Below are 12517 nucleotides of genomic sequence, written 5' to 3'. Positions count from 1 at the left end.
CATATAAAGGGAAATACATCCATTACAACTAGAAGACTTAAAACTGTTAAAATGAAAAATATCAAGTTGTACCATATATATATATACATGTTTTTAATATATATTTAAACAAATTTTATTTGTCAATTAACCTCAATAAAGTTGGGGGGTGGAAATACGAAGATAGTAATACTAACCAAACTTACCTACAGATTCAATACATTTCCCAATAAAATCCCAGCTGGCTTTTTCTTTTTGCTAACAGAAATTGACAAGCTGATTCTAAATTTCATATGAAAATCCAAGGGACCCAGAATAACCAGAACAATCTTGAAAAAGAATAAAGTGGGTAGTTACACACTTTCCAAATTCAAAACATTACAATTCTGGAATAATCAATATAGTATGGTACTGGCATAAGGAAAGACATACAGATGAATGGAATAGAATTAAGAGTCAAGAAATAAACCCTTATATTATGGTCATTGATTTTCAAAAAGATACCAGGAAAACTAACCTAGGAGTTATTCATTTTGTCAACAAATGGTGCTGGGAAAACTGAATGCTGCTGCTGCTGCTAAGTCGCTTCAGTCGTGTCCGACTCTGTGCGACCCCATAGATGGAAGCCCACCAGGCTCCCCTGTCCCTGGGATTCTCCAGGCAAGAACACTGGAGTGGGTTGCCATTTCCTTCTCCAATGCATGAAAGTGAAAAGTGAAAGGGAAGTCGCTCAGTCGTGTCCGACTCTTAGCGACCCCATGGACTACAGCCTACCAGGCTCCTCCATCCATGGGATTTTCCAGGCAAGAGTACTGGAGTGGGGTGCCATTGCCTTCTCCAGGGACAACTGAATAGTCATATGCAAAAAAAAAGAATTTGGATCCCTATATACAAAAACCACCTCAAATGGATCACAGACCTAACACAAGAGCTAAAAATATAAAAAACTTAAAAGAAAACAGGAGTAATATTTTGTGACCTTGAGTTAGGCATTGTTTCTTAGATATGACACCAAAAGCACAAATGAGAAAAGAAAAATAGATAAAGTGAACTTGATCAAAATTAAGAACTTTTGTACTTCAAAGAACATCATCAAAAAGGGTGAAAGGACAACCCACAAAACGAGGGAAAATATTTGTAAATCATGTATCTGAAAAGGGACTTACATCCAGAATATATAAAAAACCCTTACAACTCAACAACAAAAGAAGACAGCCCAATTTAAAAAATGACAAAGATTCTGAATAGACATTTCTCCAGAGATGATATAAATGTAGCCAAAAAGCACATGAAAAGATGTTTGACATTATTAGTCATTAGAAAATGTAAATGAAAACCATAAAAAGATATCACTTCAGATGTCACTGACAGGGAGTGCAACCCGACCCATCAGCAGATAATTGAATTAAAGTCTTACGGAGCACTGGCCCTGCCCACCAGAGCAAGACCCAGTTTTTCCCAGCCCCTCTCATTAGGAAGCTTACACAAGTCTCTTAGCCTCATCCACCAGAGGACAGACAGAAGCAAGCAGAACCACAGTGGTTGAAACAAAAACCCCAATGTAAAAATTAATCAGAATGAAAAAGAAGAAGGTTATGTCCCAGATGAAGGAACAAGATAAAACCTCAGAAAAACAATTAAAAGAAGTGGAGATAGGGATGCATGTGTGCTAAGTCGCTTTAGTCATGTCCAACTCTTTGCAACGCTATGGACTTTAGCCAGGCAGGCTCCTCTGTCCATGGAATTCTCCAGGCAAGAATACTGGAGTCGGCAGTCATTAGTTTCTCCAAGAGATCTTCCTAACCCTGGGATTGAACCCGGGTCTCCTGCATTGCAGGTGGATTCTTTACCATCTGAGCCACCAAGGAAGCTCTGAAGATAGGCAACCTTCCAGAAAAACAATTCAGAATAATGATAGTGAAGATGATCCAGGATCTTGGGAAAAGAATGGAGAAGATGCAAGAAATGTTTACCAAAGATCTATAAGAACTAAAGAACAAAGATGAACAGTACACTAAAAGGAATCAATAGCAGAATAACTAAGGCAAAATAATGGATAGGTGAGCTGGAGGACAGAACGGTGGAAACTACTGCCACAGAACAGAATATAGAAAAAAAGAATGAAAAGAAATGAAGTCAGCCTAAGAGACTTCTAGAACAACATTAAATACATGAACATTCGCATTATAGGGGTCCCAGAGGAGAATAGAAAGAGAGAGAAAGGACCCGAGAAAATATTTGAAGAATAGCTGAAAACTTCCCTAACATAGAAAAGGAAATAATCAACCAAGTCCAGGAAGCACAGAATCCCAGGCAGGATAAATCCACGGAGGAACACATTGAGACACATAGTAATTAAAATGACAAAAATTAAAAACAAAGAAAAATATTAAAAGCAACAAAGGAAATACAACAGGTATTAATAACATATAAGGGAACTCCCATAAGGTTATCAGCTGATTGCTCAACAGAAATTCTACAAGCCAGAAGGCAATAGCATGATATATTTAAAGTGATGAAAGGGAAGAACCTACAACCAAGAATACACTACCCAGCAAGACTCTCCTTCAGGTTTGATGGACAAACCAAAAGCTTTCCAGACAAGCAAAAGGTAAGATAATTCAGCACCACCAAACCATTTACAACAAATGCTAAATGAACTTCTTTAGGAAGGACACACAAGGAAAAGATTTTTACAAAGTAAACCCAAAACAATTAAGAAAATGGTAATAGAATCATACATATCAATAATTACCCTAAATGTAAACAGATTAAATGCACCAACCAAAAGACATAGACTGGCTGGGCAGATGAAAACATGTGCATGTATGCATTTCCACTTACCACATCACTCTATTTAACTCCCCAAATTGTATATAATTATTTTATATAGTTAGGTTAACCGTGTTTCCATTACAGCTTGCAATTATAATTATCTTTTTTAATCTGGTTATTGATTGTGAAAATTGATAAACATCTTTTACTATAGTGATTATGTAACTTTTATTTGCTTAATACCATCGTATCATGAATGATTAACAGAAAATAATACAATTCTGTATCATTAAAGCTACCATTTAATAGAAAAACTTGTAATCACTTTTTAAAATTCAGATGCATATCAGAATTAACTTGGAATTTTTTGAAAAATACAAATGCCAGGTACTGCTTTTTTTCTCCAAAGCTGCAGATGTGTTTCCAATGAGCAGCCATGTTTAAAAACAACTGGACTATATGATGATCTGTTACTTTTACCTAACGTTTCATTTTTTCTATTTCATACTCAGTGTTCCCACTTCATTTAGTTTGTTTTCCAATTTCTCCATCTCTTTTTGTTGCTGTTGTTGTTCTTTCTCAAGCCTTTATCAAGTGTGGTAAAAAAGCTTTTGAATACATACAAACAGTATGTACAATATATATTTTTTAGAAACTTTATAAATTTTTGCCTAGCTAAAAAATTTATGACATTTTGATTTACTATGAATGGAATGCTAGATTTCTAATTCATATTCACTCAAAATTTTGACAGTTTCAGGTATTCCAGCATCTAGTATTACTGCTAAACGTCTAAAAAATTTATCTCAAAAAAAAAAATTTAATGAGCCTTGAAACTTCTAATCCAATTCCAAGGATATAAAGAAATAATGTTGAAAAAAAAAAACAGGAAATTAACATGTAATACAGTATTATTAAGTAAAGTTTGAATTCACAAAACTTTATGCTAATATCCATTATTTGTTTCCACACTTTATTCAAGACTCCACATTGTATTTAACTGCACTGAGCAGGTTCAGCTGCATGCAACAAACTCTGGTGAATTCTCTTTTCATTTTTATTCTTTATAAGTATTTCCTAATTTCCCTTATTATGGCTTCTTAGATACACCCATCAGAAACATCTATCTTCTTGGATATATTCAAAAATGGACATTTAATTTCCAAATACATGGGATTTTTAAAAGTATCTTTGATATTAATTTCTCATTTTGACATTAATTTCTCATTTAAATGCTTTCTTCTCTATAATAACTCTCTGTGTTTTTGCAATCTTTTAACTTTCCTGAGGCTTTCTATGGCTAAGTCAAAGATTTCTCTTGGTAAATGTCAAACTGCACTTGAAAATACGTGGGTTATTTTCATTTATCTTTTAACATTGATTTCTAGCTTAATTTCAAGTGATAAGAGAACAGATTGCACATGAATTCAATACTTTTAGACAATGAAATTTTTGCACCTTGTTTCATGTCCCTGGACATGCTCCAGTGTCTCCCAGTTGATAGTCTATGGGAACTTGAATTTGTATCCTGTTGTGTGAAAACTATATAAATCTTAATTATGTTGAATTGGTTCATAGTGCTTTTCAGGCCTACTATGGTGTCACTGACTCAATGGACATGAGTTTGAGCAAACTCCAGGAGATAGTGAAGGACAGGGAAGCCTGGCATGCATCCATGGGGTCACAATGAGTCAGTCAGACATGACTTAGCGACTGAACAACATATCCTCCTACTTGTCTGTATATTCATTCTATTAATTGTTGAGAGTTTGATATTAAACTCCAACTAAAAATCTTGATTTATCTACTTTAAAAATAATTATAATCTATGAAAGTGAAAGTGTTAGTCAGTCAGCCGCGTCCAACTCTTTGTGATCCCATGGGTTATAGCTCACCAGGCTCCTCTGTCCATGGGATTCTCAAGGCAATAATACTGGAGTGGGTTGCCATTCCTTTCTCCACGGGATCTTCCTGACCCAGAAATCGAACCCAGGTCTCCTGCATTGTAAGCAATTCTTTACCATCTGAGTCACCAGGGAAGCCCATGATTGTAATATATACTGGAAATATATGTGACCTTGGGGCTTCCCTGATAGCTCAGTTGGTAAAGAATCTGCCCGCAATGCAGGAGACCCCAGTTCAATTCCTGGGTCAAGAAGATCCGCTGGAGAAGGGATAGGCTACCCACTCCAGTATTCTTGGCCTTCCTTTGTGGCTCAGCTGGTAAACAATCCACCTGCAATGCAGAAGACCTGGGTTCAATCCCTGGGTTGGGAAGATCCCCTGGAGAAGGGAAAGGCTACCCACTTCAGTATTCTGGCCTGGAGAATTCCGTGGATTGTATAGTCCATGGTAATTTCTTTTCTTTTTTTTTTTTGTTTGGTAATTTCTTAACAATGGAATGAACTTTTATTATCAGTATGTCTAAAGCAGAGAGAGGACATTAGCTACCCATGGGCAGATACCAGCCTTGGTTTTTGATGGCCAAGGTAATGGTTTTAACATGTGGTTCTCAATATCCTTGGCCATACAGGATGCGGTGGAAAGAGCTGTCCACCAACACCTAATCTTTCTTAAAGTAAGCAGCGTGGCACTGGGAAGTTATGGCCCTGCCAGGGACTTCATTTTGCACTGCCTGGCAGCTAACACTATCCAAGGGACTAAGTTTTCCACTTAGATTTGTGTGGACATGATGAAGGTTCCTGGTTTGAAGCTCTAAAAGGATAGCTACATCTCCCCCCACAATTTCTGCCGCTCCTGTCAGTGGAGGTTCAGTGGCTGAAACAGTGCTATATGTGGCACTGAGGCAGCTGATTGTCACTATGCAACCTCAGGCTGCAAACCCAAGACTTTGGAGGAGGTAGGACAATGTCAAGAGTGGGAGGAGGGGCCTTTTCACCCCTCACAGTCACAAAAGAAACCCTTTCATGAGGGGGGTAAAAACCTTACGAAAACAACTGTTTCAGTGAGGAAAAGGAAGTTAAAGTCTAGAAAGTATTATCTTCACTGTGTTGATTTTTCTTATAGGAATATCAGTAATATTATATGTTATATGGCAGAAAGCGAAGAGGAACTAAAGAGCCTCTTGATGAAGGTGAAACAGGAGAGTGAAAAAACTGGCTTAAAATTCAACATTCAAGAAACTAAGTTTATGGCATCTAGTCCCATCACTTCATGCAAATAGATGGGGAAACAGTGGAAACAGGGAGAGACTTCATTTTCTTGGGCTCCAAAATCACTGCAGATGGTGGCTGCAGCCAAGAAATTAAAAGACACTTGCTCCTTGGAAGAAAAGCTATGACCAACCTAGACAGCATATTTAAAAAGCAGAGACATTACTTTGCTGACAAAGGTTGGTATAGTCAAAGCTATGGTTTTTCCAGTAGTCATGTACGGATGTGAGAGTTGGACCATAAAGAAGGCTAAGCACCAAATAATTGATGCTTTTGAACTGTGGTGTTGGAGAAGACTCTTGAGAGTCCCTTGGACTACACGGAGATCCAACAAGTCCATCCTAGAGGAGATCAGTCCTGGGTGTTCATTGGAAGGACTGATGCTGAGGCTGACGCTCCAATACTTTGGGCATCTGATGTGAAGAGCTGACTCATTAGAAAAGACCCTGATGCTGGGAAAGATTGAAGGTAAGAGGAGAAGGGGACAACAGAGCATGATATGGTTGGATGGCATCACCGACTCAACCAACATGAGTCTGAGCAAGCTCTTGGAGATGGTGAAGGACAGCAAAGTCTGGCGTTCTGCAGTCCTTGGGGTTGCAGAGTCGGACACAACTGAGCGACTAAACAACAATGACATATGTTTCATGGCTCTAAGTATAGAGCTATAATATCTAAACCTCACTGAGGAAGTCCAGGGTTTGACTGCCTCTAGATTTTGTACACTTGCATCATCACTTCCTTAGATCATCTTATACATTTTTTTTCTAACAGAGCAGCTGCATGGGACAGCAAAAGGGTGGATCCAAGGCCCGGAACAGCTGTGACAAAGATGAGTTCCCTTTTCCACACAGTGACCCTATTATGTCAATTTCTTCCTATGAAAACACACATTTTAGGTATAATGCCAGCACCTATCTATCTGGAGCTCTATGACAGCCAGAATCCTATAAATCATATATTCACATCCTCTTCACAGACACCAAATTAAAGCCAACTGTCACCTGCGGCCAGAGTTGAGCTCATTCATTTCTATAAACTCACAATCTAAATCAGTTCTTCATTATTTTCTATATCATGTTACCTATCATCATAAATTTGAAGGCATTAATACCACCCACTTCCGAGTTATTCCTTCCTTCCCAAGAATCCTAAACCGAGTCTGCAGACTTTCCTCTCCTTGGTCTCTACAAGCTCTTATCCAATTTGCTTCACCCTCTGTGTAAACATCATCACTCCTATACAACAACCATCTCACCTTTTCCTTCATTTCCTGCTCTCATGCTTGCTTCTTTGCATCTTCTCTCCATTCTCTTTCTTCTCCATACTATCACTACACTCTAGGCTACTCTGACTCAAGCAACTTATCCTCATTCACTGTGTTTTTCACAGTCCTGTGATTCTCATTTTTAAAAAACTGGCTTCATTGTATCTGTCCCTTTCCAACTCAAGTTTACATCTTATTTCATTGCACATTCAGTTCAGTTCAGTCACTCAGTCGCGTCCATCTCTTTGTGATCCCATGGAATGCAGCATGCCAGGCCTCCCTGTCCATTGCCAACTCCCAGAGTTTACTCAAACTCATGTCCATTGAGTCAGTGATGCCATCCAACCATCTCATCCTCTGTCGTCCCCTTCTCCTCCTGCCTTCAGTCTTTCCTGGCATCAGGGTCTTTTCCAATGAGTCAGTTCTTCACATCAGGTACCCAAAGTATTGGAGCGTCAGCCTCAGCATCAGTCCTTCCAATGAATATCCAGGACTGATTTCCTTTAGGATGGTCTGGTTGGATCTCCTTGCAGTCCAAGGGACTCTCAAGAGTCTTCTCCAACACCACAGTTCAAAAGCATCCATTCTTTGGAGGTCAGCTTTCTTTATAGTCTAACTCTCACACCCATACATGACCACTGGAAAAACCATAGCCTTGACTAGATGGACCTTTGTTGGCAAAGTAATGTCTCTGCTTTTTAATATGCTGTCTAGGTTGGTCGTAACTTTTCTTCCAAGGAGCAAGCATCTTTTAATTTCATGGCTGCAGTCACCATCTGCAGTGATTTTGGAGCCCAAGAAAATAAAGTCTGTCACTGTTTCCCCATCTGTTTGCCATGAAGTGATGGTACCGGATGCCATGATCTTAGTTTTCTGAATGTTGAGCTTTAAGCCAACCTTTTCATTCTCCTCTCTCACTTTCATCAGGAGGCTCTTTTACTTCTTCACTTTCTGCCATAAGGGTGGTGTCATCTGCATATCTGAGGTTATTGATATTTCTCCCAGCAACCTTGATTCTAGCTTGTGCTTTCTCTAGCCCAGCACTTCTCATGATGTACTCTGCATAGAAGTTAAATAAGCAAGGTGACAATCTACAGCCTTGACATACTCCTTTCCCTATTTGGAACCAGCCTGTTTTCCATGTCCAGTTCTAACTGTTGCTTCCTGAGCTGCAAACAGATTTCTCAAGAGGTACACTATCTCTCCCTATCTTCTTTACTTTTTCTTATTCTTCTATTGTTATAAATAGCATGGTCTAGGTAGAGTCTGTCTTAAGTGATAAAGTTAGCCAAAAGATGGGGACTGGGAGGACATGGACCCCATGAAGGAGCAAATTAGCTTAGCTTCCCCAGGGTCATCTTCACATTCCTAAGTGTCTGAGATAAAACAGGCCCAAAATCTCATAGGAAAAATAAAGAGGAGACAAGTGGTCACTGTGATTAGGTACAGACCAGGAACACCTGAAGCTAAGTGTGCCTCCATATAGCAATTCACAAAAGAATAAATATTAATGCCTGATAATGATATGAAAAGATGTTTGGCTTCACTAGGAATCAAGGAAATGCAGACATTTGCCCATTAAATAGGTAACGATTAAAAAGATGAACATTAGCCAGTGCTAGTAAGGGTGTGAGGACACATTCTCAGACAATGTTACAGGTAGGGTAAGTTGATAGGTATAAGTTTCTGACAGCATGGTTTGGCAATGTCTATTTACACTTCAAAGGTATTTTGAGTCAGCATCTCCGATTTCAGCCAAAGAAAGTAAGTACACAAGGAAACAAAGATATAGCCACCAAGTCATTAATAACCTCTGCCATGTTTACGACATGAGGGTAGTGAGAGGATGGGGGGAGCCAGGGAAAGAGAGGCAGACACCTTTGAAGGGGTGAGGGGAGGAGAGAAACTCAAAGGGGAGGGGAGGAGAGGGGAACAGGAGTAAACACTGAGGGGAAAGGAAGAGGCTCACAAAGGACCCCATGAGAAAGGAGTGAGGAGAGTACACACGAAGGGGGTGTGAGGAAGAGACAAGGAGGAGGCAGGGGGTAGGGGCAGACAGGGAGAGAGAAACCCCCATTCTGTGCAATCCACTGCCACCGCCATACATCCGCATCACACAGACACAAAGAAACAAAAGTTGAAAGAGGGCTGATGAGGAAGCTCACGATACATGACAGCAAACAGTGTGTGACCAAGCTTAGCCAGAGTGACACATAAAGACAAATGCAGCAGAGGGTGACTAGAAGGGAACCGCGGTTCTCACTAAGGCCGCTATGGTAACTGGTTTAGACTCTAGCCTGTGTTTTCGTAGACTGTCAGAAATTTTAGTAAGTAATCTCTAGCAATAGGGAATACACTAAAATTCCACAGAGTTGAGACAGACCTTTGTTCTTTCCTGTGAGAATTAACACACATGCAAACAAATTAAGTAGGTGCAATGGTGTCCCCTGCTTGTCATACTACAGAAATGATCCTCGTGTGATCAATTTAAACTGCCCATTAAAATTTCATTTGTGTACACTGTACTAGAAAGATAATGGAATTAATTTACAAATACAGATGTCACCCATCTAACTATTCTTTGGCATTTATCAAACCAAAATGCTTTTCACTTGAAGTTGTATCAACATCAGAGATGTAAAAAGAAGCTGTGTAAATTCTCAGGAGCAGGCATTTGATGTAGGCGTGGGGCAAGCACAACAGGGAAGCAGGGCAGTGGGCCCAGAGTTGTTAATGAACAGGTGACTGCCACAGGCCACCGAGGCTTGATCTCTCTGCGAGCCATCCCAGGCACTATGGAGAATGAGTCACACAACTGTCCCACAGCGGGCAGGGAGTCAGGGACCTTCCTCAGACCCTCTCTCCCCATTGGTCTTTGGTAGGTACGAGAGTCTAGGGTCTGAACATGGCACTACTTGGATGACGTCTATTATCTCAACATCCCATTAATTCTCTGGAGGGTTGGCCCTGTTTCCCAGATTAGGAATCTGAGATACAGAAAAGATTAAGCCACTTGCTAAAAATCAAATAGTTGATAAGTAGCTGGGCTAGACTCCAAATTCAGTGTTCTCTCTCCCACTCTAGGGTGCCACGTCATAAAGGCCATGGCCTGTCCATCCTCCAGCACAGCTGGCACTCCTCATGGGCAAAGACATAGCCTGAGGGAGGGGGCGTGTTTCCAGCCTCTCTCCTCTCAAGGAAAATGTATGGCTTACCAGATTGTTTTAATAATCCTGCATCCATAGAAAAATTTTCTAGGTCTTTATCCACCAGAGCCATGTGAAATTTTTATAGCATCATCATCTGTGCCTACTCCCACCCCAAATACCAGTTACTATGAAATTATGCCAGAATTTGGATCAAAGTATGGGGGAAAATTCAAGACAAATTTTTATCTGATGAACTCATGGCAGAGAATCAAATTTCATAGAGAGTTCCAGATTCTAGTATATTAAAAAACAATCTGTAACTTTTCTGTGAGGAGAGTACTTTATTAGAATAAATAAAACATGCTGAGCTCTGTCGGGACACAGGGATCATGCTAATGTGTGAGCCAAGGAGAGTCTTTTCTTGCTTTAGTCGAATGGATAACCACCTGCAAATCACTAGCATCTGAGGTTGATTTAAAATGCACATAGATATAGAAAAAAGTTCCAGGAAATTATTGCATTTATAGCTTGCCTGCAGTAGTCAATGGAAAGGCCCTTGTGGCCCCCAAAATAACACTCTGGATAGCCCTGTATGCTAGCACCTTCGCTCCCTTCAAGGTATGGCTCCCATCTGTGCTTCCACAGTCTCCCCAGGAGGACAGCCCCTTTTCACAGGGTGCCAGGGGAGCGAATAAGACCCCAACCCCCCTGTCCCAGCTGTACAGCAGCTGACTTGAGCAAGTTCCATCCCCAGAAGCTCCAGAGCAGCCGACCTGAAGAAGCATTTGCCTTAGACACCTACACCAAACACCTAATCATTGGTCACTTAGAAAGCAGAGACCCCCTTAGTATTAACACTTGGAGGACACAGGATCTTCACCAAAAGGATAAAATGCAGAAAATTCTGGCCAGGCAATAATCACCGAGACCTTTCACAGAACAGCATAAGCATCTGAAGAAACAACAGATGGCAATCCTGGACACAAATTACCATGATGCAAGGAACAAGACCCTGGCCAAACATTCAGTGGGCTGTCTGGGGATGAAGCATTTTCATCCTCTGGGTACAGAATTCTGTAATTCCTGGTCCATCATGAATGTGGGCAAGGCTCCAGACACACAGTATCTATGTGCCTAGAAGGGCCTTCCTACCTAAGAACACCCCAGCCACGTGAAGGCCAATTGGGCCTGGTCTGCTCATTCTCTGGACCCATAGAGACCTCTGTGGTGACACCCATCCACTGACTCCAACAGGAAAGGGAAGGGCTGGCGTGCAGAAGGGCACTTCACCTGGCACACTGGGCTGGAAGACTTTATTCAGATCCAAGGAGGAGGCTCTGGAATGGGTTTTCTGTGGCCGCGGTGGCGGGGTGGGAGGGTCCTCGCCCCTTTTCATGGCCTCTTCTATGGAGGTGCTAGAGTAAGATCTGCAGCAAAATAAGGGAAGGTCAGAAGGGAAACAGCAAAGCTTCACTCTCTGAAGTTGGGCTGAAACAGAAAATACCCACAAAAGTCTAAGTGACTGCCAAGGCCTGTGGAGCTCCCAGAGAGGCCATGTCCCTGCTGCCCTCTCAATGCCACACCAGCTGCAACAAGCACCCAACCCCCACCTGAGTCACAACCTTTTTTAACCTCTTTGCTTTTATTACACCTTAGACCTAAACTTACCCAAGAGGAAACACTGTCTGTAAATTCAAATCCATTTTGATTGGAATTGTTAATAACAATAACGTGTCAATGCATCTGGTTAGGTATATCCATATTTTAATAGAAGGGCTTCATGGTATTAACTGACCACAGAACTTGACTCCTATTTACATGTAAATGTGATAACAGGCACATATGGAACTGGGACAGATAAGCTGAGAAGAAGAATCAAATGTTCAACAGAATATGCCACAAATGAAATTCAGGAAAGGAAAACATACATCAATCAGATTGAGGGGCCTTCGGTGTCTTATCATGAGAAACACAGGTTTGGGGGAAATTTCAAAGCAAAAGCATCCTCAACCTTCTCTCTCAATCTATAACAAGGCAGGAGCTAACTAGGCAATTTCTGAGATTATAATTCCAATTAATGGCATTTAATGAAAAAGGAACTGGGTAAATTAGCAACTTAAATACATTTCATTCAAACTTCAATCTCAGTTTCTAAATTCCATTTTTAAAATGCT

The 12517-nt window shown here is 40.5% G+C and overlaps 1 protein-coding gene across 2 annotated transcripts in view; it reads right to left on the bottom strand.

Moving 5' to 3' along the window:
* The window catches only part of REPS2 (RALBP1 associated Eps domain containing 2), a 244308-nt gene that overhangs the window by 88731 nt on the left and 143060 nt on the right, over nucleotides 1-12517 (bottom strand). For both annotated transcript variants that reach the window (XM_027533588.1, XM_027533589.1), the window contains exon 13: nucleotides 11634-11770. In XM_027533588.1, the coding sequence (XP_027389389.1) occupies nucleotides 11634-11770 (137 nt within the window). The remainder of the gene's footprint in view (nucleotides 1-11633; nucleotides 11771-12517) is intronic.

The sequence above is a fragment of the Bos indicus x Bos taurus genome, chromosome X (genome assembly GCF_003369695.1).
Source record: "Bos indicus x Bos taurus breed Angus x Brahman F1 hybrid chromosome X, Bos_hybrid_MaternalHap_v2.0, whole genome shotgun sequence".
NCBI classification, from domain to species: Eukaryota; Metazoa; Chordata; class Mammalia; order Artiodactyla; family Bovidae; genus Bos; species Bos indicus x Bos taurus.
This window is presented reverse-complemented; position numbering and strand designations above follow the sequence as displayed.